This window comes from Protopterus annectens, chromosome 3.part0, assembly GCF_019279795.1.
Source record: "Protopterus annectens isolate FY-2018-M chromosome 3.part0, PAN1.0, whole genome shotgun sequence".
Lineage (NCBI taxonomy): Eukaryota > Metazoa > Chordata > Ceratodontiformes > Protopteridae > Protopterus > Protopterus annectens.
Window position 1 is genome coordinate 903,005,657 of NC_056731.1, and position 26,714 is coordinate 903,032,370.

Genomic DNA, 26,714 nt, shown 5'->3' on the forward strand with positions numbered 1-26,714 from the left:
CATTGCACTTGAGCCCATGGCTCTGGCACCAAGCATCTGTTTCTGTAAGGCCCTTTTGTAGAGTATCCACATAATTTGGGGATTCAATAATGGCTCCCAGTTTGCAGTCATCTGCAAACTTTGTTAGCCAGAGTCCCTTTGTGTTGGCCTGTACTTCAGAGAAGTAGATGCCAAACGAGCGGTGCCAAGACTGAACCCTGAGGTACTCCACTTGTCACTTGTCTGGAGCTGGATTTGGAGTCAGCTACTTTTACAGTGTGGGTTCTATCAGTAAGCCAGTTGGCAACCCATCGAGTGACGTAGGGATTAATGCCCAGCTTAGTAAGTCTGTCTATGATTCCAGAGTGGGGGATGGTGTCAAAGGCCTTGGCGAGGTCCAGATAGGCTGTGTGAACCACCTTACCCTCATCCATGGCTCTGGAGACTGATTCTAAGAAGTCAGTCAGGTTCAGGAGAAAAGATCGGCCCTTCATGAACCCAAACTGGGTGGGGTCCAGTGTTTCAAGGTTGCCAATGTCTTTGTTTATAAGTTCCATGATGATATGTTCCATGGCCTTGCAGATCAGGCTCATCAGACTGGTGGGGTGGCAGTTCCCGGGATCCAAGGTGGATCCCCCCTTGTAGAGTGGGATAACTGTAGCTGTGCACCACTCAGTGGGCACGAATCCCGAGGTGAGGCTATGATTAAACATGACACTTAGGTGAGGTGCCAGTACATTTTGTAGTTCATGTAATACACAGCCTGGGATGTCATCTGGTCCCATGGATGCTGTGTTCTTAGCTTTGGAGAGTGTGCTTTTTACCTCTGAGGCCATTATTACTGGAATTTGGCAATCTTCCAGTATTGAGATGGGCTGTTTAGGGGGTGAGAGGGGGTGTAGTTGACACTGAATTGATCTGCCAGGATATTGGCAATATCCTTGGGATCAGTATATTTAATGCCATTCTGTTGTAGCTCAGAGCAGATCTGAGCATTGCCATTTAGATTCTTGACATGGTTATAGAATGCCTTGTGGTTGTGTTTGGAATCTTTGGCAATTTTATTTTCATAACTAGCTTTGGAGGATTTTATGAGGGATCTCAGCTTCTTACTGAGGCTGGTAAGGGAGTTTTTTGCATCCTGGGATTTTCTTCTTTTCTGCAGCAGTTTCCTCCTTTTGTTGTAAAGTTTGTTTATGGCAGGGGACCACCAGATTGGCTTCCTTTTTTTGGAGGAGAGCATCTTGGTTCTATTTGGGATGGCACGATTCATGCATGAGTGGATGTGCTCGTACAGTGCCTTAGTGTAGGATTCAGCAGTCGAACTTTCAGTTCCCGTCTGCATGGATGTCATGAAGTTTGTCACTTCTGACTCGAGTAGCATGAAGTTGGCTTTGGAGAAGTTTGTTATGGAGGTTTCCTTACTTGGGGGGTGGGGGTGGGATGGGAATGTTAAGGGTGATTAGCTTATGGTCAGACTTAACCAACGAGGGGGTGACCACTGGTGTGGAGCATCGATTTCCCATGTTGGTAATGACCAGGTCCAGGATATTGGAGCCCCTGGTGGGACTATGGATTAGTTGATCGAGGGTGTTGGAATTTATGAATTCCAAGAACCGTTCGGCAAAAGTGTTGGTACCCGAGTAGTTTTCCCAGTTAATTGCAGGGTAGTTGAAATCACCCAATATTAGGGTGTTTGGTTGTATCTTAATATTTTCCAGTATGTTTAGAAAGGTGTAGTGAGAATCTTGGGGCATGGTGGGGGATTTGTAGCAAGCTACAATTTGGATTGCAGTCTTACCTAGTGTTGGTTGCACCTGGAGCATTTCAGATGCATGTTGTTGGGCAACTAGCCTGGTGGTGTGACTATCCTTGGTGAATATGGACACTCCTCCACCTTTAGTGTTTCGGTTCTGGTTTGGTGACTGAAAAGTGTGGTAAGAGCTAGGCTGGTATTGCAGTGGTGCTCTCTGAAGCCTTGAATCTTTACAAGACTTTGTATATGACCTCTTCAGGAGGAAGCAGACCTGGAGCCAAAATCTCAGAGTCCCCTTTTCCTCAAGAATGCTTACAGACCAAGAGAAAGTACTCCAGTATCGCAGAGTCTTGTCCCAGTGGTGATGCCAGCAAAGTCAAACAAGAGGATGACTCTTCTGCCCCAACACACAAACAGTGCTGATGTCTAGGTTTGTCCTTGGAGTAAGCAGATTATTATCTGCTGTCTGGGTGAACCATGAAGAAGGGCCAGGTGATTCTTGATTTTGATGCTGACACGACACTGTGTTTTAGAGCTCTTAGGCTCTCACCTCACCATCCGACCTCCAAAAAGGGCCCCACATTGATACACAGCTGTTTCCACAGAGCTCTTGAAACAAGCCCAGTATCCACTGCTTTGTGGCTGTACCTGTTTTGGAACTGGGCCTCTGTTTGTATGTGGCTAGATGGCGTCTCTCCCACCCTGAACTTCATAGGCTTCAAAGAGCACATTCAGTGCATCAAGTTCTAAATGGCAGTACTCCAGAGATTCATGCCTCTGCTGGTGCAGGATGCCTGGATAATGTTATGTGCCCTCTCACATATCTGCACGAGACTATGTAAGCAGCTCCTTTATTTTTTTTTGGGTCGGTTCCTCTTTTGTGTACAGTGCTGCTAAACGTTCTAACTCTGGAGTCTGCAAATTTCTTCCCAAGTATTAACTATTCAATGTTTTCTTAACATTTAAAGTAGCCCCCTCCTTTTCTTTCAGAGCTCTGTATATAATTTCAGCTTCTCATTTAGTGTTGGTGTTCACCATCAGTCATATAGGACTCCCCAGAACATCTCTAACTTGAATAAAAATGACATCAAGTAGCAGCATAGCATTTTCATCTCTTGTCTGTGCACTTTATTCCATTAGTGTTTCATTCTGTATTTTAGAATAATTTTCCGGTGGCAACAAAACTCCTGAAAGAATTACACAGAGAGTCGAAGTCCAGAGATGACTGGCTGATAAAGTGGGTGCACAGTTACAGCCGGTTTATTCATAATCGCTGCCAGAACCAGAGCAGCTCTGAGCAAATCTCAACTGTCATCAAAACTATTCCATTGCTAGGTAGGTACATCTTTGATAAATGTGTGTTCTGTTTTTATTTTTTGCATTGCATTCTTTTGCAGCATTCAAAAGTTTAAAGCTTATACAAAATGAGATGCATTATGCTAGGTAGCTTTTCTAAACATTTTAAAAATATGTATTTTGTGTTGTGTGTATGTGTTTTTTTTGTGTGTGTGGGAATTGGTTCCCATCACTGACTTCCGGTGACTAGAACTTAATTTTTTTTGTCTGTCATGACCGTTTGTTCCCTGATGAGATAATTGCAGGTTATCAGGGTCCTATTTCCTGCCATGTTCTAAGTATGAGAGTTTTATATTTGCTTTTTTTTCCAGTTTTAGCCCCTTTTCTCATAAGAGCCATAACAGTGTTAGAGCAGAAAGCACAAGAATGCTTCCATATGCATTCCCAGTGGTGAATGTTTCTGTGCATATCTCGTTTGTTCTGCATGCTAGCTGCAACATCCCAAACCCTTCCCAGGGGATCACAAATAGTGTGAAAGTCCTGACTCTCTTCCCTAAAGAGAAATGAACTGGACTTCTTTCACTCAGTCCTCATTCTGCCTGGCCAGCCATTCAACAAATCAAGACCATCATCCAGCCTGGCAAGAGTGGTCCTTCTGCATCACTGAGCTTGCAGATGTTTTTTTTTTCTTATTAATTTTATATACCTTAGCATCTTTGTATGAACTGCCCCATATTTATTCAGGTAGATAGCTAAGTCTGGCATATACTGACTTGGACAATACCCATTTGCATTCTCAGATCCTTTTCGATGACTGTTCACTGAAAATGGGCTGATGGTGAAAATCCAGTTTTCTAGTAGTGTAATCATTAATAAATGAAAATATTTTTATGCAGTATAGAAATCATGTCATCTGTTTTCTTGCATTTTTACTCATAAGCATGCATACTTCTGTTTAATTTTGTGTGCTGTGCATGTGCGCATAATTTTTTTGCCCCATGCCTGCTACCATTAAGCCTCTCCTCATTTAAACATACCCTTTCTAAGATAGCTGTGAGGGTACTTTGCGCACTTGCCGCCATCTTGGCTACAAGAGCTTTTTACACTTTTATGGTCTAACCCTGCCCTTGTTGGTGATGCAAGCACTTGTTCCACCACAAGGGCTGCCTTTGTCCCTTATTTCATACCAGCATTCTCTCCCTTGATGTGATGACAAGAGTTACTGTCACTGTCTTGGCTGGCCACATCCATACATTTCTAATGCTGGCTGTCTGCTTCATGAGAGGCAGTGTTTTTCAGCTGAGGCCCTGTCTTTACAGCAGTGGTGTGAGCCAGGCAGGTACCACCATCCTTCCCTCTCAGGCGAGATTTCCTCACTTGACTGCTGACAAATGGGGCATCTATTGGGGGGGGGAGGGATACGACTACACTTGTAAAGGCTGTAGGGCCGTTAGTCTAGTAACCTTCTGTGAACCTATAGATATGCACATCTGTTCTTCCTGCCTGCTTAATGAAGTGCCCAAGCCACAGCTTATACTTGGGTCACCTGGGCTATAGTCAGGGTTTCACCCTGCCATGCCACCAGTGCAGGCTTGTCTTCTGAAGTAAATGTGAAGTGGATGACTTGTTGCAGATGATATAGTGTGTGTTGGTGGGTTGTATTTGAAGATACTGTAGTTGAAAGTACTGTGTTTACGTTTTTGAACAATATGTTCATTGTAAAGTGCTATGTGCCTGATTTATTAGTTGAAAGTACTGTGTTTACGTTTTTGAACAATATGTTCATTGTAAAGTGCTATGTGCCTGATTTATTGCCATTGCATTATTTAACTGCTTTCATTGTTTGGAGGCTTAAACCATGACAATCAGTAATACTTTTCTAAAATGTTTGCATGTACCATGTAAACAGTGAATGACGCGCAGATGTTCTCTTTTCCCCAGTTTTTGTGACCTTGGAACTTGTGTATCATGAGTAGTGAATTACATTTAAAACTGTAAAACCATTAATAATGTAAAATAGCTCTTGAAATACTTATTTTTTTTTCCAGAAGACTAGGCCCCTCTGTGATGATCCCCTTTCTCACATGCACACACAAATGACATGCTGAACTGGCCATCTTCTCAACTGTCTACAAGCACCTACTTAGTATATGTGGGAGTATGTATGCAATGGCTTCATGCTTGGCATATTTAATTCCATGGATTTTACTTGTTTGCCAGCATAGGCTGTATTTTACTACATACCTATATAGGATGAAGCAGGTATTAGAAAATGAATGGAAGGATATAAACTTGGCCCTAATTTGCACTTTATTTGGTCTGTGAACTGTGACTACAGACAAGCTGAATTCGTCCTTGCTGTTTGGTTAGAACTTTAGAAACATGGAGTTACAAGCTGCAGCTTATTAAAATAGTATTTTTTAGTTTTGTCTGTTTTAAACAACTTGTTTTTTTTGTAGTGAAAAACATTCTCTCGCTCTGCTTTTAACAGAGGAAAGCAAGCAAGACTATCTAAACAAAAATTCTTGGGCCCTCAGAGACCACAACATTTTGCTAGGCACCACATACCACATCATTGGCAATGCAGTCAATAAGGACCCTACTTCACTAGAGAGCATTGAACAGAACAAAGTTAATCAGTTGCTGGAAAGCTCTGGAACTACAACAGCATCTGCTGAGCAGGTATTTTAATAAAGGATAACAGTGAGTGCTCTAAGTTCTTTCTGATTTTTTTTTTTAAGATACTGTTACCAAATTCTTAAATACTCAGTTTTCGAGAATACAATACAAAGTGTGACACTCTCTTTGTTAAGCAAATAATAGTTTTTGAAATGAGTGTTCAGTGCTACAAAATAATATCTTCGTGTTCTGCATTTATATATTGGGTAACAGCACCCCCCACCTCGGCAGCTCCACCAGGCTTCACCATCACTATTTCCTCAGGGGAAGCATGCCTCCCTTCAGCTACATAGCGTGACTGCACTCCGTAGCTGAAGGGAGGCATAGTGTAAATGCATTGTGTCATAGTGGACTTGGCAGGCTTGAACTCCAGTAGGTAACAGGCAGCGCTCCTGCCAGGTGGCACCCTTGGGGCAAGTCAGAGCCGCCTTCCTGACTTCAGGATGGATAACCCAGCATTGATAGCTTACTCCCCTCCTCTATGGCCAGCTCCTACAGGTGCGCATGTTGCTGTTTGAACTTGGGTCACCTGCACCCTATGTGAAAGACTGAGATATTTTCTTTGCATTAACAAGAAAAACATTAAAATCCACCAGGTCAATGTTCTTCGTGTTTCACTGTTGCAGTCATCACCTATAGGTTATCCCTGCTGTGGTAGCCCTCGGCCGGCCCAAATATCAGAGTCATTGTTTTTCTGCATCAGCTGCTGTCGCCTGTAGACTGACGTCAAGTTGTCAGTGCTATAAAGGAAGGCAGCTCATGCCGTTACACCAGTCTTTCTTGCTGTGGAGCCCGTAGCAGAAGCAGTTCGCAAGTGTGCCGGTCGGTCACTACCAGAGCTCGGATCACAGCTGAAAATGTCTAAAGTTAAGTACCCTGTTGGGGATGCACTAACTGATGTCCGAAAAAGTTAACGATTGTCTCACCTGTGGAAAGCAGATCCCACACCAAGGCTTCCATTCATACTGCGTCACTTGTTTATGCCTAGACCACGACGTCGCCCATTGCTGGTTCTGTGCCCTCTTTAACCCGAGACCATCTTACTCCCACCCCAGGCCCTGATGCTTAAGATGGCAGAGGATCTTATTTCACTTATCAGGGGCAGTCAAACCACAACTTCTTAAAGGAAAAGACACCCTTCTCCTGAACTATTGACAGAGCAAGATTCTGAGAAATCAGATTATTTATATTTTGAAGAGGAACAACAACTTCTTACTGCTTATGAGGATTCAGATGCAGAGGAATTCTTCCCTTCTGCCTCCCCACCAGAAGACCTCTCCTTTGGGGAAACCCTCCACACCCTCAGGGAACATTTCCAATGGGAATCTCAGGATTTCCTCAGCATAAGAAAATGCTAAGAGAATTTCTAGACCTACCCCAGTACAGAACCCTTGCCATTCCCCCTATTTTAGAAATGGTAGATGATGTTTTTCATGAATCCAGTTTAGCCCCGGACGCCGTATCACCTGCTTCCAGTAAACCATACAGGTATTACAGAGTACCAGACACACTCAAATACCTGTACAGAAATCCTGATTCAGACTCTGAGGTCATTGCACAGGGTCCCAAGGGAGCCAGGGCTAGTTCTGCAAAGAACCCTACTCCTTCTGATAAGGATGCCAGGGCTCTGGACAGATGGAGTAAAAAAGTTTACACCTCTGCAACCTTGGCTATCCGAGCTCTCAGTTGTCAGTTCCATATGTTAAAATATCAACAGCCCACTTTGGAACTATTAAAGCAAATGATTTCTACTTTTCCTGACTGTGCCAATTCTAAGGAGTTAGCAGATTATTGGACTGTATTTGTCAAGTGGCAAGGCACTCTTTACACTGTGGATATGATGCACTAGAAGCCTCTAGCAGGGCAGCAGTGTCTGGATCTGTCATTAGGAGACCTGCATGGTTGAAGAAACTACCTTCACCTGATCATGTCAAGTATAAATTAATTGATGCACTTTTGGATAAAGACCGCTTGTTTGGAGAAAAAACAGAAGAGGTGCTTAAAAAGATGGAAGGCAAAGCAGAATCTATGCAAACAGTAAAAGATTTGTTTCAGGTTCAACCTCCTAGATTCAGCAGGAATTTTCCCTCTAAGCACTGGTCCTTTCCTCCTACTAGCAGACAAGGGCAAGCTAAGCCCCGCAGGGACAGGCCACCCAGGTCCCCACAACAGGGACAACAGATCACCAAACAGTGGACTGCGTCCGCCTCTAAGGCAGGGAGTTCTAAGCCATCCCTCTATGGCAAAAACTCTCAATGACTCCCACCCCCCCAGCCCTCCTTTCACTCAAAAGCTCAGAGGGAGGCTGTCCCTCTGCAAAGAAAACTGGCCGTCTGTAACCAAGGACCAGTGGGTCTTAAAGATTATTTTTCAGGGATAGAAATTCACTTTCAACGAACTCCCAATTCCCAGAGGGTACCCAGACTTACCTCCCAATTACTGGGCAGAGCATTAAAACAAGTCCAAACTCTCATAACCCAGGGGGCAATAGAACCTCTTCCTGCAGAACAAGCTGACAAAGGCTTTTATTCCAGACTTTTCCTTGTTCCCAGAAAAGAGGGCAATTGGCACCCCATCCTGGATCTGTCCATTCTGAACACATCCCTGGTGGTTCCCAAATTCAAAATGCTAACCCTACAGCAGCTGCTGACTATGCTGACAAAAAATGCTTGGTTAGTGACACTGGACCTAAAAGATGCATACCTCCATATCCCCATAAGAGAGTCTTGAAGGAAATTCCTGCGTTTCAGAGTAGGCTTACAGCACTTTCAGTTCTTTGCTCTTCCCTTTGGCTTATCTACTGCTCTCAGGGTTTCCACTAAATGTTTGGCCTCGGCTGTAGCATTTTGCAGACAGAAAAATATACAGATTTACCCTTATCTGGATGACTGCCGCATTCAGGCAGAGAGCAAAGAAAAGCTGCTGCAGGACTCTACACTTTGTCAAAACCCTCCTAACTTCCTTGGGGTTCACCATCAACGAGAAGAAATCAAAGCAAACTCCTTTCAGAAAGATAATTTTCCTGGGAGCACTGCTGGACAGCATCCCAAATGGCCTTCCTGTCCTCAGAAAAGCAGAGCTTTCTGCCTCAATACTTTACCGAGCTGGTGTCCAAAAGTCACCTCATAGCAAGGAAGTTCTCCTGCAAGTCTTGGGGTACATGGCTTCTTGTATCCTTCGAATTCCTGTGGCCAGGCTTCACATGAGGACACTTCAGTGGTATCTAAAGAACATTTGGTGTCAACACTCACAGCCTCTAAAGACCTCTCTCCCTCTGATCCCCTGTATAAGGGCTGAGTTTCTCTGGTGGGCAGAGGCCTGTGCCAAGAACCAGGGTCTACCCTTCATCCACCACCCTACCAGGGAGAACATCACCACCGACACCTCAGACATCGCTTGAGGTGCCCACCAAGCAGGCAGGTGCACCCAAGGTCTTTGGGATGCCCATCACCTTCCCTTGCATATCAACAAGAAGGAAATGATTGCAGTGCAAAAGGCTCTGACATCCTTCCATCCCCATCTCAGGCCAGGAGTTCTTATCAAAACAGATATCACCACAGTAATGTGGTACATCAACAAACAGGGAGGGACACAATCTTATCCCCTGTGCAGGCTAGCCATGAACCTCTGGCATTACACCTAATAGCCCAATACCTACCAGGGATCAACAACACCCTGGCAGACCACTTAAACAGACACTTAATGGACCCCAGCGAATGGCAGCTCTACAAAAAGATATTTGTGCAAGCCACTCAAGTGTGGGGAAATCTGGAGGTGGTTCTCTTTGCTTTGCACCTCAGCCATCAGCTAAAGAAATTTAGCACCAGGGAGTATCACCACCTGACATGGAAGATGGATGCCTTGACCTTCCCCTGGAACTCCCTCTTTGTGTACGCATTCCCCCCTCTGCCTTTTATTCCCAAGGTACTCATCAAGATAAGGGAAGAGGGAGCCAAGGTCATCCTCATTGCTCCAGATTGGACCAGGCAAAATTGGTACCCCTTGCTACACAGCCTGACATCACATCTTCTCAGGCAGCTTCCCCAGATCCCAAACCTCTTGACTCAAGCAAGGGGGAAAATGCTGCACCCAGATTTGCAGACTCTCAAGCTATTAGCATGGCTGCTACTCCCAAGGTAAGAGAGTGGGTTAGCCATCATCACAGAGGCCAGAAGGCCCAGCACCATAAAATCTTATGCAGGGAAATGGAAAAGATTCTGATCCTGGTGCCAGTCCAGAGGGGCTAGTTCCTCACAACCTTTTGTCCCTCTTATCCTGGACTATCTAGCAGAATTACTCAATAGTGGCCTCTCCTCCTCTTCTGTTAAAATCCACTCCTCGGCCATTTCAACTCATTTTAATACAGACCAGCCCCTGTTCTCTCATTTCCTCAGAGGGGCTTCTAATATCAGACCTCCCAGAAGGCCTCCCACGCCAGCCTGTGATCTTAATTATGTTTTGGAAAAACTAACCTTACCACACTTTGAACTTGCTGCTTCAGCAGAACTGAAATTCCTCTCCTGGAAAACTGCTTTTTTGCTAGCTATCACTTCAGCCAGAAGCAGTTCTGAACTTCAGGCACTGATGGCCATTGAGCCCTTTATCATTTTCCATGCAGACAGGGTCTTCATTAGGACTAAGCCCCTCCTTTATGCCCAAGGTGGTATCTAATGTGACTCTCAACCAAGCCATTCATCTGCCCACCTTCTTCCCTAACCCTCAAAACAAGGGGGAAAGAATTCTGCACTCTCTAGACGTGCACAGACAGCTCAGATACTACCTGGACCACACTAAACCCTTCAGAAAAATGGACTAACGTCTTGTCCGTCTTATCCTAGGGGCAGAGGGGAGGCCCATTTCCAAGCAGACGATCTCCAAATGGATATCACACTGTATCCATTTCTGCTACAGATTTGATGGGAAACCTCCCCTAAAGTCTGTTCATACCCATTCCACTAGGGCAGCCTCCACTTTCATAGTGTTCCTCAGAGGAGTTCCCACCAGGGACGTCTTGGAAGCTGCCACCTGGACCGTGGTCCATACCTTTACAAAGCATTACCACCTTCCTCTTTTCTCTAAGGCTAGGGCAGGGTTTGCCTCTGCAGTGCTTGCTTACCCATGCCTAGGTCTCTAACTAATCCTGCTACCACTCTCTTCAGCTTTGGGAATCCTCTCACAGGTGATGACTGCAACAGTGAAGCATGAAGAACATAGTACAGTTGTGTACACTTACCATAAATGTAGATGTTTGAGTGTATTCACTGTTGCAGTCTTGGATTCCCTCCCTCCTTCCCCTTATATCCTCTTTCGTTAGGGAGACATAAGCTTCTTGGGGTGGTTGTTAACCACCAGGACCCCTTTGACATATTTTCCGGGGCTTCTGAGTGGTTAGAGCAAGAAAAATTGATGTAATGGTGTCAGCTGCCTTGCTTTATAGCACTGACGACCTGACGTCAGTCAACAGGTGACAGCAGCTGATGCAGAAAAACATTGATTCTGGTATTCGGGCCAAACGAGGGCTACCACAGCAGGGATAACTCACAGGTGATGACTGCAACAGTGAATACACTCAACATCTGCATTTATAGTAAGTGTATACAACTGTACTTTCCTTCATATCAGCACTTTATCAAGATTGAGTACAAGATAAACTCAGCTCATAAAATAGTAAAAAAAATCATGACATCATCAAAAATATATCCAAACATGTGGATAAGAAAACAGTGTCTCAGGATTTTTTTTCTTGTTTTTATTTCATTTTTAAAATCTGGTGCGGGTGATTGTCCATTCTTAGTTTTCCTTGTATTAGTAATGGTTGGAACTGCTTGCCAAGCCACATCTGCAGTTATGTTTTGTGAGAAGAAAAAGGGGTGGTCATACTACATCGCACTTTCTTTCCTACTTATTAGCATACAGACATTTCTTAGACAGTGTCTCGTGAGCTGTTCCTCGTTACAAAAAACAGATATGCTTGTAGTCTTGCCTATTCCATAGTCAGCTTCGACCCAATATGGCCTTTACTTTTCAGATTGCCAGTAGAACGTGTTTTGACTTCTCTGCTAACTTGCTGTTACCTATATTGGGATTACTGATGTGCTTATTGCAGGCTTCCTCCCTTGTTTGTACTCATAAGGTCTGTAGTCAGAATATAGTCTAGAATTATCTTGTATGATGGTTTTGTATTACCTATTTCTGGCCATTGTTTTTAAGAACCATTGCCTTATTTTTTTTAAAGCATCTTCCTTCATATACACCCTCAGAAAATGATTTTGTTTCCTCACTGATTCTTGCAGGACCTGTTCTCGTATGATTTTCCTGGTATCCTGCCATGTAACTTTAGCACCTGGATCTTTTTGGGAATCTCCTTCACCATCTACAGTGTAGTCCGGTTTCATCCTGTACTATTGGATTTTATTTCCTCAGTCTCCAAGAAGTATATGATTCTCTACAAGTCCTTTAGGGTAACACTGTTGCTCTCCCCCTGAAAAGAAGCACCTCTTTCCCACCCAGTTATTAATTGAATACACAAACAAGCATATCACTAAGTTTGTAGTTCATTCATTTCATAACCATCAGTTTTCTGGTTCAGTAGAACACATCAGACTATTTCCACACAGAATTCAGAAGGTGATTCTCCAGTCACACATCCGGTTTGAAAACTGTAGCTTCCTTCATTTAATGAGCATAACTGAATAGTTCACAGCACTTAAGTATAGTTAAAACAGTGGTTCAGGGGGTAGCGCACACACCTCTAGTGGCAGGAAGGTCCAAAACACTGTGCTGTGTCCCACTGCAGGGGCTTGGATTAATGTTCAGACAGTGACGCACTAGTACAATATAATTGGGGATGCTGTCCTTCAGAAATGTTAAACAAAGGTCCCATATGCCTGAGTTGGTGATAGCTCAGATGGATTTTAAAGAGCCATGATACTTAATAAAAAAGTAAGGAAGTTACTGTCCACTAATTCAGTGAAACATCAAAATTACATCTGTAAACCAAAAAGCAGTTTGCTTAATTTATTTTATGTTTTAAGTAAACACAACCAGTTTAAAATGTATTTAAAATAACCAGAACAGATCTTTATCTCCCCCTAAAACATGAATCTTTCTTGACATTTAAATTCTTCTGATGTAATTTGCAGTTTTGTAAACTTTTCATCCTGTATCTTACATAGTACATCAACTTTGTATGCAATCTGTACATGGTCCTATCCTCTCTAACCTTTTCCAACTGTGGAGTTTTTGAGTCTTGCAGCTTCTGCCATGACCCATTTTCTCTCACATTCTGAGTTAAATACAGCTAAGTCTTTTATATGCATATGACATTCATTGTTGCATAACTTTTTTCATCTCGTATTTTATTTAATTTGTCAATCATTCTCCAAAATAAAACCAGTATCTTTGTTTTCCTTTTTCCATTATTATATCTTGATTTTTTTTAACTCATTCAAGCGCAGAGTGCCTTTTTGTATAGATGCCAGACAGGAGAGGTCCCAGCACAGAATCATGGGGGACTCTACTGCTGACTGGTCTCTTTATGGGGGTAACGCCTCCCATTTTTATTTCCTGCATCCTATTGGTCAGCCAGTTTGAAATCTAGCAGGTAACATGAGTGTATTCCCAGTTTATTTAGCTTTTCTACTATACCTGAGTGGGAAATTGAGTCAAAGGCTTTGGCCAGGTCGAGGTATGCAGTGTATATCATATTGCTTTCATACATTGCCTTGGTGACTTTTTCAAAACAATCCACCAGGCTGAGTAAGCATGACCTACGTGTGATGAATCCAGGCTGAGATGGGTCCGGTGTTTCAAGGTTCCTCATGTTCTAATTGATTAGTTCCATAAGTATTTCCATGGATTTGCATGTATAGCTGGTGAGACTTGTCTGTGATTGCATAGGTCTGTGGAATGTCCTCTCTTATGCAGAGGAATGACTGTAGCTGTTCTCCATTCACGTAGTACAAAACCTGTATGGAAGTTGAGGTTGACGGTGTTGTTGGGGGTATTGCTGAATCCTGCACCTTTGCCACAGAGCACGTCAGCATTAACCTGCTGCACTAACTGATATTCTCCTTTCTTTCACTCAAATCTCTCACATCCTCCATTTCTTTCCCCAAGAGCTAATAGTTTGTATATTGTACATAATGTAAAAAGCAGAAAGACTAAACAATATTCTGATTTACTTAACTAATCTATCCCTCTCTCTCTCTTTCTCTCTGTCAGACACACATACAAATCATCCTTTCTATGCCTTACACTGTGTCTTGCAATACAGCATGTTCTACTTAAAAAATAGTTTCTTTACATTAAACTGATAATGCCATTCTCTAGTTTTAGTCGGTTCACATTCTATGAAAATAATGTTCTTGTACATTAAAACATTGACTTTCTCTATTGTACATGGTACTTTTACCTTGTGATTTGCTAATCTGGGTTGTGTCTGAAAATGGTCAGCACTGATCATTACACTACTCCAGTAAACCAAAATAAATAAGGAAATACAGGAAAGCATTTTAAATACATGTATAACTAATAACTGCATATATACTAGAAGTTGTACATAAGTTGCTTATTTACTTTCAATCCATCAGTCGCCATGATCACCCTTCACCATTACATTAGGAAAAACACGAATCATTCTGCTCCACTAAGGTGGCAAAGCAAAGGCAACCTAACTACAAACAGTACTTTATTAAACACCTTTATTAAATTATCACTTAAGACATAGGTAAACATACATTAACAGAAAAGAAAAAAATACCAAATTGTTTTTCCATTTATGTACATTATACATTGTGTATCATTTTTCCTTCTATCTCAGTCCAACAGTACATAAATTGATTTCCTGCCTTCCCTTAAACCTCGCTTCTCCTCATTATTTTGCGTGTATTTTTCTTATAGTTTCCATGTATTTCTGTGTAATGTGCTCCTTCTCTTTTCTAAGTATCTCCTCTTCCAGTTCTTTTATTTCCTTTGTGTAATATCCAGTTCTTCAAATATGGTTGGTTTAGACTTTTTTTTTTCTTTTTCTAGTAATTGCTTTTTGGCAGCCAGCAGAATTAAATGCAACAAAACCTTACTATGCCAGGCAGTTTAGATCCTGTGTCCCAGCACGAGTCATTTCCTTTTTTATAGCCATTTGCTCACCCAATATTTCTGGTAAATTACTATTTAGGGAATTTTTAAAATCTGCCAACTTATTACACTCCCAGGAGATATGTTCCCAGTTACCTCTTTCTTCCCGATCACACCTCCAAAATTTACTACCTGAAAAAAAAATTCTTTGAGGTCTGCTTGAGAAATAATAGCTATGTAAACACTTCCAAGTAAAGATCCTAAACCTTCTGACCTTTGTTGCATACTTGGGACATATGCATATGTCTTCCCATTGTTCTGTTGTAAATGCTTTTCCAGTCTGTCTTCCCAGTCTTGTCTAACTTTCTCTGACTGATTCTTATAGTAATCATGGAATATTTTAAATGCCCTGTCAATTTTCCCTTTTTTAGTAGCAGTTTCTGTTCTAGATTCAACTAAAACCTCTACCACATTGTGTTTCACTTAAGACTCCCATATCCATTTCTTTTGGCCTGTACTCTGATATCAATCCCTGGTAGAGAAGGCAATCTGTAGCCTGCAGTCCAAATGTCGTCTTAGCCTCATTGCACTCTATTACCTTTCCATCTTTAGTTATTTCTTCCTAATACCTTAGTTCCTTTGCCATATTTTTCCAGTAAATTATAGCTTTCTCTTGTGCATTTTCTATACCCTACTTGCTGTCATCCCTATTGGCAAAAATCTTCTTTCTCCATTCTCATGTTGGTTTAGTTCTTAGAATACTTTTTGCTACTTTACAAATGTAATATTTTCTATGGTTATTTTTTTTTCTCAAGGAGCTGCATCCAAAATCCCACTGTCTCTTTATTTCTTGAATGCCCCCTTGCTTCGTCATCATCCCTTTCCATTCTGAATTCTATCCTTCTGCTTCTGTTATGTGTATGAGCCTTAACTGTGTACCTCTAAAATATCCATTCAGATCAGGTAATCCTAAACCCCACCTTGTTGTATTGAAAAGATTAACTTATCCCACTTAATTATTGCCTTATTTCCCTCCCAGATAAATCCTTTCAAGTCTTTATTAATTATTCCTCACAACTTCTCCTCTGGTTGATAACAATATTCCTGGCCTGTATGCAAAACTAAAGGGACTCAAAACATTTTTTACTGCTTGTTTATGGATATGGATAGTAAGATACAATTTCCAGTTTCCTATTTTTTTTTTATCTTTTGTTTGGTTTCTTCCCATATATCCTTAGCTGCCATAATAGAAGCCTTTTAATCTACATCCCTAAATACTTCTTATTATCAGGTCCCCATAAATGAGTGTTGCTGAACCAATTAATGTGTAGGTATGTAATTTGTGGCTATAACTTTTGTTTTAAATTCATTAATTTTCTTTTCCTAAAAGACTTGAAACGGTCTCAAAATGTTCCACACCTCTGAGATGTCCTTTTCTGGATTTATGAGGTACACAATAATATACCTGCAAAAGGTACTTGTATGAAATAATACAACTTGATATATTATTTTTCTTCCTCTACTCACCAACTATCACAGCTAACAATACATTAGGCTATTATTAGTCTTACACTTACAGGCAAGTACTCAGTCAAAAACTAGATGGTTAACCTCCCAGATATTCAGATCTTACACAGTTGGCCTGTTAATATTAAAATATCTACTAACAAAACAAGCCTCTAGAATTAAACAAACCAGATATAGCCAAACCTTACTGCAGAAATCTAAACACCATTATAAACTTAAACCCAAATTACTTCTAAAATGTTGGTACATTGACTCTTGCCAAGGACCTACCATACATAATACTGGCTTGAACAATCTTAATGCACCTTAGTAGAGCAGCCCTTCTAGATTAACACTGCCCTGCAATTGTGTTTAGTATGCAGAGCAAAATAACAGACCTGCATAACTAGATATCTGTCCTACTCCATGGCAAAACTGCATTAAAGGTTCAGCTGCACACCTAGGTTTATAAGAGCCCTAATGGTCGTTAACCTAGTGTACACCTATGAACCTATAATAGAAACCTGGCTTAAGCACACACACATGCAATGTAGCAAGTAGGCAGTATTTCTTCAACTTTGTCCCTAATGAGCCCACTAGTAAAAGTGGTGGTATTCCATCCATTTTATTTTTAAAGGCTTTTAACCTGGGTGAGTACTACATTCAAACACCAAACATCAGTAATGTGGAAAGCCTAGTAACTACTCTTCAACTAAAAAAATCATTATATAGAGTAACCCTTCATGTACCTCATAGTGTAGACATACCAACATATGAGGGCAAGTCATCCTGGCTAACTACAAGTATATCTCTTGAAGCAATAATCCTATGTTCCCTTAATATTGATTGGGACAGGTGTACTTATAAAACTGCTCACCGCACTACCAATATGTGTGGATTAAGACAGCTAATCCATATAATCACAAGTACAGATAGTTACTGGAAATGAAATTATCTTGGACTGGATGCTGACATCCAGTCCCAAAGACATTACCTATGCAAGAACTATCCTGACACAATTAGTGGTCATGATCTGGTCTTTGCCATATGGAAATACACTAAAATTCATAAAAAAATCCAAATAAAACACACAAATGCAGTCTAATTTGATAAGGAAAATTACGTTTGTCCTTATGCATAGCAACTGGAAGCTACCTTTAAATGATGAGGTAACTCACTTCAACAAAGCCTCCTCTCCATAGGAAACTCCCTTGCACTCCACTGCAGAAAGATTTGGATCAAAACATGAACTTTGGCTTATGCCAGGTATAATAAAACTGATGCACAACAGAGAAAACATGGAAAACTACCATTTAGAAAAAACAGCAACGAGCAACAATACTTGCACTTCTGCAGCCTAACTAAGAGTAGTATTCTATAGGCTAAATAAAGCTACTATACTACTCTACAGCAAAACCACAACAAAGCTCCCAAATAGTTTTGGTCAGCAATCAAACGTACTCATCCTGGTAAACAAAATCCCTGTTCTTTCACAGATAAATCATGCCAAATTTAATTCATGCTACATTAAGTGCTGCTCACTTCCTCAATAAGACCAGTACAGCCTGTAAACATCAGAAATATTTCATCCTATCTACTGTTTAAAAGCCCCTTAAAAATATACCTGTCAACAAACCAGTCCTGCACCCCCCCCCCCCATTACTAAGCCTTCTTTTTATTCTAATAGTTTCCCAACTACATTTAAAATCATGAAACCAAGGTAGGATACAGTAACTTAGCTTTAATGAAACACTTTAAAACACTAAAACAGTTTAAAAACGGAAATAAAACTTTCACCAGTATGGCTTCTTCAGGCATAATGCTACAATAGTAAAACCAGTCCTTTTTATACAGTTTTAAATTATATGACACAACAATTAATTAAACCTGTTTCTGCAATTGCCATAAATAGGGTTTTAAAGATATAGAGGCATTCAAACCAGGAGGAATGGGTGCTCTCAAATGTAAAATCCACTGATATTCACTCATTTCTGTAGCATGTACTATACTTCCACCTCTCAGGGATTCATGAATAATGTTTAAAACTAAAAACGTAAAATCCTGATTAGCTCCTCTCTCTGCTTGATGCTTATAAAGTGCATTTGTGTAGGTATCTCCATTTTAATTTCAGATACACCCCTTATGTTTCTGATTTGTTTAGCCAACGTAATAAGCGTTACATTGGTCACAAGATATACTAAATGTTTAGATTCACAATTGCCATATACATTTACTGTAAATTATTTTCCATGTAAGGGATGTTTGAATGTCTTACTCATATTAATATATTTGCAAAACACATCAACCACATCTATAGGTGCCTTTTTTATAACCATCTCCATATGTAAAAATGTTTGTGGTTCTTTGTAACACAGGAGCTGTTTTAGATTGGCACTACGTTTATGTCCAATGTTGATCACGCTTCTCAGCCCTGGAATATCTGTAAGGATGTGCCAGTGCCTGCTTATAATCTCTCTAACTGCCTTGGTATTTTTATTAAATGTTAAGACACCTGGGCTCATTACCGTTCTTGTTTTTATTCTTGCTCCCACCATTATGCTAACAAGAAAAGAGCGGCTTTTCTAATGTGTGACATAACTGCTTGGCCTCCATCACAGCAGAATCAAAGTCACATACTTTGTAACCCCTGCTTTTAAAACTGGATGCCATAGTGCCCAACTGGATATCCATATTTGAGTCCAGAGTATTCACCCTAACAACCCCCAGCATCTGATTTCTGACAACATTGTTGAACATATGTTGTGGGTGTATGCTACTACGGTGCAAATAGGCATCCCTTTTAACAGTTTTTTTTTATAAAGTATAATGTCAGTCATAAAATGCTCATTGATAAATATAGCAACATCCGGGAATTCGATTGTCATTCCCAAAACGTTTCTTAAATTTCAAAAACAACAAAGTGTTAGAGAGATACTCAAATAAAAAAAAAACTGTTCAAGAAAGCAATTACTGGAAAATGGAAATCAAAGTCTAAACCTGCTGTGTTGGGGTAGTGAATATAGCAATAGAGTTAAAACAACTGGAATTGATACCTTTAGAAAAGAGTGGGAGGAAATTACATAGAAAAATGAGAATTGTGGGAACAATACATGTACGGGAGGAACAAGGTTTAAAAGAAGTCAGGAGTTGCATGAGCTATGTAATGTTTGACAATTACTGGATAGGTTATAAGTAATGTATAATGTTTGCAACTATAATTATGTTAGTATGGGTTATCATTTATAGAAATGTCACTGCCTATGTGTCAGATGATTTAATAAAAATGTTTCTTGCTTAAAAAAAGAAGTCACAGCTAGTTAGTGGGATAAAATGAAAGTGGATTTTACAAATAAAGTAGAAATAAGAGATAGGGTTAAAAAGTAACAAAAATATTTGAAGGGGCTGACAAAGTTTTTAAAGTATTGCAACATAAAGGGAATGTCAGAACAAGAAGAGGTGTAACTGCAAAGTGCAAGGGACTACCTGGATAATATCCATGGGTTTAGAAAGATTGCTATTAAGCAACTTTTTTTTGATACCTTTAGAGCACAAAAACTGTTATCACTATGACTTAGGCAATACAGAGTAGACTTGGGTGATATATAAAAAGAAAAATGACCAGAAATCCTGTACTGGTATTAGAGATATTTCAGACATTTAATGAAAATTTGTATAAAGCAGAGGAATATGGAAATCAGGAAGACTTAAGTTGCAAGGTTAGTGGTAAATGAGGCTTAGCAATTAACAGTTAAGATAGGAGGAAATGTTGTAAAACAGTGACATATAATCAATCTGCAGGAAAGTCTCCGGGAGTAGATGGTATTCCTGTGGACGTTTGGAAGCTAGGAGGGGAAGAAAGTAATAACAATTTTAAAGTCTTTTTTAACAGCATTTTAAAAGGAGGGGAAGCACCAACATCCTCGAAGGAAGCTGTGGTGGTTGTAATATATAAAGACGACAAAGACTCATCAGACCTAGCTTCTTATAGGTGCATTTCAATTTTAAACTATAATTATTAAATCTTTATGTTTATACTAGCTAAACAATAGCAAAGATGTTGCCAAAATTGATATGAATATGTGTGGTTTTGCGGAGGGGAGGCAAACATTTGACTACAGTAATAGAATAAAACGGATATTTTTACAAAAGACCTCTAAACTTAAGATGATGTTTGAAATACGTCGGTATCCACCTAACTTTATTAATGTGATTGTTGATGAAGTCATTAAGCAAGAATAGTCCATTTTTTTATACCTGTACTTGGAAAAGGGAACTTTATTAATGGTTGGTGACACACACTGAAAGCCTTTAGGTAATTATGGTAAGGCTATGGTCCTTACTTAACCTTGCCTTGAGGAATTGTTTGTGGCTCAATGTTTCTATATTGGGAAAACCGAACAACCATTAAGAACAACACATATATGGCATTAACAAGAAAGATGAGTGCAATGCCTTTTTTAAGCACTTTAAAATAAACAGCACTCATAGATTTAAATTTATGTGCACGTAAGTCATCGTTATACATTAGTATGCGGGTTACAGTTCTGGGGGGTCCTTGGAAGGATATAGTAGAGTGGAAAGAGTTAAGGTGACGACTACAGCTTAATTCAACCATCGGGCATGGTTTTAATGATATTGTACCCATTAGAAGTGTTTTGCGGTTAAAACGCATCTCTATATTTGTGATTGATTTTAAGCCTATTGTATTATGTAACTTGTTTGTAGTACTTATATTTTTACGTTCAATGTTATTTGATCTTGTGATTTCTTCCCTGACCCATGGGTGGTTTTTAACTTATTAATTATTTAACGTGCTGTCATTAATTGACCATCCAGTAAGGTTTTGGGGGAGCTTTTGCTTTTTACTTTTATTCTGATGAAGTCCACATGGTGGACGAAAGTGCTTTTGTATTTTATCAAATAAAGTGGTTCATGGGGCAGTCTACCTGTTGCGGTTTAATATTTTCTTTTCTTCTTTTTTGGGGGGATATAAAACTAATGAAGACAAAACAAAGGCTTTTAGTGTAAACTGTGTTACCCACACATGAATTGGTTCAACAATACCCATATTTATGGGGACATGATACAATGAAGTATTTAGAAGTATGCGTTAAAAAGGATTCTGTTCTCTTGCAGACTGAACTTGTTTGCTGAAATATAATCTTTGGGAGGATAGAGCAATAGGGAAGGGTTAGCTTTTTATTGGCGTTTTTGATTTTAGGCTGCAAATAATTACCCTTGTCTGGCTAAGAAGTAAAATGGTTTACCAAAAAAAAAAAAGAAAAATTCAGAAAATTGCAGTTTGGAGACATGCTGCAAATACGAGGCCTACCAAAACTACCACACTGCATGCACACATACTGATGAACATGTCTTTTAGCACAAAATAAAATTACAGCTTGTATACTCCCACAGTTAAAGAAGATTGTTGTCATCAGCCTTCCTAATGATTCTTGTGCTACTGCTGTAATCAGGAAGATAATGTTGTTTATTCTTTTAATCTATGAAGAGAGTTTTTTGAAAGAGGTGGCTGTTTCCATTCCCAAACTGCATTCCATGTGTAGCAGTACTCTGAACAGTAAATGATAATTAAATTCATTTCAATGTGTGTGCTTCAACATCAGCTGATTCTAAATGCTGGTCATTGTTTTATTTATTTTATTTTTTTGCTCAGTCAAAATGTTTAATTGAAATGGTGTCGTGTCCTGTAGGTTGCAACTGGCATGTACCGAAAAGCTCTTAATTACCTGAAGGTTGCTGCCAGAAAAGCAGAGGAAGTAGTACAGTCGCGCGCTGTAGACTACATGGATACAGCTGGAGCTATTGAGGCTTATATGTCACTGGCAGAGTTCTGTGATAAGCGACTTCGTGAGAAGGAAGAAAAACGTAATGGTAAGTTACGATATTGTAGTGCATCATTTTTTGTTAGTTTTGTATGTATATTCTCTTTGGGTTTTAAATAATCAGGACATCTGATTTCAAAGCTAGCTTCCCGTCACCAACATTTGCATTTGTCCACTTCTTTTCTCAAGTATCTGCTATCATCACTGATTCAGGAGGAACTTCCATAAAAAGGACTGTGAACAGCCCCTCAATACCTGCATTTTTTCACCTCTCTCCACCACCCATCAAGACTGATCTTAGATGGCTCTAGATGTAATCATTGAGTTTAAAGCTATGTGTTGCTTTACAGTAAATAGTTCAGAAGTAAGTTGGTAGCCATCATTGTTGCATATCTTATGACTAGTAGAGTGAATCTGTTTACAGATGACTCAGAATTTAGGGCCATAGTCCAAGAGTAGGGAAACACTTGAAAAGGGGTCTTGAAGCCTTTCAGGTTGGCAGAGAGATTGCACTTGGGTTTTATTACAGATAAATGAAGTTAGGCATTTTAAATGTCAGATTGAAAGTCGTGTATGGGTTATGGTATTGTTAAAGTCTACCCCTGGCTGCTGCCCAGATGACCCCAGAACTTTTAGTAATCCTGGAGCTCGAGTAGCCATCCAAGGCAGGTGAGAGTGACTGTCATTGGTTGACTCATCCTGGAGATGGATAGAGCCTACATAGCTGACATTTGACAATGGGTGCTGTAAGCAGTGCACTACAGGACCAGGTATGCAGTCTCACCAAAGAGCATGTATTATAGATGTGGACGAAGGCACACTTGGTGTGTATGCTCAAAGGGTTGGACACTGTAAGCATTTCACTCAACAGGATTGCTGAATTGGGTGCTGGGGTAAGCTGCATAAAGAAAAAAAGTCTTGCTCATTGCCTGAGTGATAGTATCCTGTGACTGGCTGTTGCTTTTGTAAAATGAATGTGCTGAGTGGTCAAATCAAATGCTGATTGCTGGTAAGCACAGTTAATCAAGTAGAGACAGCAGCTGAAGAGGACCTGAGAGGAATCCTCAGACACAAGTAGAAAGGGCAGCTGAAGCAACCCAAAGTGTTGGGATTTATTCTGTGGGACATCAACTCTAGAGATAGTGAGGTTATACTCCCACTTTGTCATATGCTGTGAAGACCACATCTAGAACATTGTGTACAGTTCTGTAGTTTCTTTCAAGAAGTCAATATGAAACAGTTAAAACTTATTTAGAAGGCCACGAGGGTCATCACTTTGAGAGACATCAAGGGCTGGAGAGGTGTGTGGGGATAACATCTGGAATTGTTGACCTTGCGGTCCTTTAAAAATAAGAAAGAAAGAAGGATAACAGTGGGTGCCAAGATGCTACACTGGGAAGTGATAGAGTGAAACTGAGAGAAAAGGACAGAGAATAGAGGAGCTGTTAAATGCACTTCAAAAATATTTGCTTTAATCTGGACCTGACAAAGTACTTCTGTTTTTACAGTACATCAAAATCAACAACTAGGGCGGATAATGAATCCCAAGGCTATCCATATGACAGAGTGGCAAGACTGGGTTGGGCAACCCCAGATTAGAGGAAGCAACGTTTAAGTATTTAAATGTGCCTAAATTGGAAGACTCGTAAACAATCTGCAGCCTCCTTCCTTTGTTTTAAACTGCATCTGTTCAGATTTTGTTTTAAATTACATTTGTTCAGATTTTGTTTTAACTTTCTAACAGTTTCAGTTTTACCTTCCTTGCTTCACTTTCTGTACTTTTCCTTGCATATTTCTGAAAGTTGAATATTTTCTGGCATCCACTATGTAAGATCAAGAGTAGATTATTTGAAAATACTTTTGTCAATCACGACTGTATGAAACACAAAACATGGTATCCAAGGGCTGAGATTGAAAGAAACCGCTTTTTTTTGTGTGTGTGTGTGTGTGTGGGGGGGGGGGGGGCACATCCTCTTATTTTAATATGAACTTCATGGTTGTACAACAACCAGAAAGGGAGAAACTCCCCAGATCAGTGCCCAGTAGTCTCGAGCATATATTGAATTCAGACATTTACTGTCGAGCAGTTAATTACTGATCATCTGTTCTTTAAGAAAATACAGGAGAGGCATATTTTCATTATTTAACATCATTACATTTTTGCTACATTTTATAAAAGATTATCCAGTCATGCTTTAGATTTGTTCACCATTTTGCTTATTTTTTTTTTTTTAATAATTCACAGTTTGCTTGATGTTCATCTTGCATACAGCTGCAGTCATAACATATGGGTTATCCTGCCATCAGGCGGGTCCTCGTTTGGCCGAATTCCAAAGTCTAGGTCCGGCATCGGTTGTCGTCGCTTCTTCCCTGACGTCAGTGCGGCAGGGGTATAAAAGAGCCAGCCGACGCCATCTTCTTTAGTCTTTCTTGCTGCCCGGTGCCCAAAGCAGAAGCAGTTCGCAAGTGCCGGTCGGCCAGCTCCTGAGATTTACGAAAATATTTCAGCCGAAGTCTTCTTGAAAGCTAAGTACCCCGTTGGGGAAACTTTACTTGCCTCAGACCGATGTCAGACAAAGTTATTAATTGCATTTCATGTGGGAAGCAAATACCGCATAAGGATTTCCACTCTTTCTGTATTCCTTGCTTAGGCCCAGCTCAAAGAGCAAGCCTTGCCAGATCATGTCAAAGCTAAATTACTAGATGCACCTCTTCAAAAAGATGTATTGTTTGGTGTTAAAGCTGAAGAGGTACTAAAGAAAATGGAGGAAAAAGCGAGATCAATGCAAACAGTGAAAGATTTCCTGCAGGTACAACCTCCATGTTTCAGCAGAAACTGGCCTTCAAAAAATTGGTCCTTTCCAGCCACGGACAGACCTCAAAGAGGCAGATACAGGCGCCCGAGGGGTAGAGGGCAACCTCAAGGATCATTCAGAGCCAGACAATGGCAAGCACCAACCCCAAGAGGTGGAGAAGATAGATCACAGTCATTCAGAAAGCAGACACAATGACTTCCCCCTTTACCTGCCAAGCAAAGCTCTAATGGCAGCACCTTTGGGCGGAAAACTGGCATTATTCTCAAAAAATTGGCATATTGTCACAAAAGACAAATGGATTCTGGACATTATAGACAGAAGCTACAGATTCCACTTTCACACCCTTCCGAAAATGAGAGGCATGCCAAACCTGCCACAAAATCAAAGGGCAGAGGCACAAAAACAAATTTCAGCTCTCATGGACATGAAAGCAATTCAAGAGGTACCTGCAAAAGAACAAGGTCAAGGGTTTTATTCCAGACTATTCCTGGTACCAAGGAAAGACAAAGATTGGAGACCTATTTTAGACCTATCCATCCTAAACACATACTTACAGGTACCAAAATTCAAGATGCTCACATTACAGCAACTTCTTTCTATGCTGGGCAAAGGAGTCTTGGCTGGTGACATTGGACCTCAAGGAGGCATACCTACATGTCCCTATCAGACAAGATTGCAGGAGATACCTCAGATTTCTTGCAGGTTCAACCCATTATCAATTCTCTGCATCGTCCTTTGGCTTATCTACTGCGCCCAGAGTGTTTACGAAATGCCTGGCATCAGTAATTGCATTCTGCAGACTTCAAGGAATACAAATATACCCATATCTGGACGACTGCCTGATCCAAGTGGACAGCAAGGACATACTTCTGAAACACCTGGCGTTTGTAATAAAACTGTTGAACTTTCTAGAATACACAGTCAACAAAAATAAGTCAAAACTAATACCCTCTCAAAAAAAAATTTCCCTGGGTGCCAGCTTGAATACAACCACCCAGATGGCCTACCTCACGCCAGACAAACAAGGGCAACTATCTCAATACTTCAGCAAAATGGCAACCTACACCAGGCTGACTGCAAGGAAAGTCCTGCAGGCTCTGGGATTCATGGCATCTTGCATCCTTCTGATCCCATGTGCAAAGCTGCATATGAGGAAACTTCAATGGTACCTAAAAAACGTATGGTCTCAACACAGCCACAGTTTGGAAACAATTATACCACTCATTCCATGTCTTCAAAAGGAATTTCTGTGGTGGGCTCAAGCATGCCAAAGAAACATAGGTCTCCCTTTCTGCGTACCTCAAGCAACTCAAATCATCACAACAGACGCCTCGGACTACGCCTGGGGGCACACATGACAGATCAGTGCATTCAGGGAAAATGGTCCCAAAAAGAGAAGCACCTACACATCAACCAAAAGGAAATGCTAGCAGTGCAAAATGCTATTATGGCCTTCAAAGACCTACTGCATCCAGGCCAGCTATTGATAAGGGCAGACAACACCACAGTGGTGTGGTACATAAACAAACAAGGGGGAACTCATTCATACCCCCTGTGCAGACTAGCCATGACCCTATGGAACACAGCTCTGGAATTGCAAATCCAACTTCAGGCACAATTCCTGCCAGGGAAGGAAAACACACTGGCAGACAGCCTAAGCAGAAATATGACAGATCCACACAAATGGAAGTTGCATCCTCAAGTTTTCGCAAAGATAACTCAGGCATGGGGACAGCCAGACATAGATCTCTTTGCTACCCACAG

At 40.7% G+C, this 26,714-nt stretch overlaps 1 protein-coding gene across 1 annotated transcript in view; it reads left to right on the forward strand.

Moving 5' to 3' along the window:
* PRKDC (protein kinase, DNA-activated, catalytic subunit) overlaps positions 1 to 26,714 on the forward strand; it is a 4,917,417-nt gene that overhangs the window by 4,343,074 nt on the left and 547,629 nt on the right. Inside the window, exons 65-67 of the mRNA XM_044065724.1 lie at positions 2,896 to 3,070; positions 5,523 to 5,713; positions 22,003 to 22,183. Coding sequence (XP_043921659.1) covers positions 2,896 to 3,070; positions 5,523 to 5,713; positions 22,003 to 22,183 — 547 coding nt within the window. The remainder of the gene's footprint in view (positions 1 to 2,895; positions 3,071 to 5,522; positions 5,714 to 22,002; positions 22,184 to 26,714) is intronic.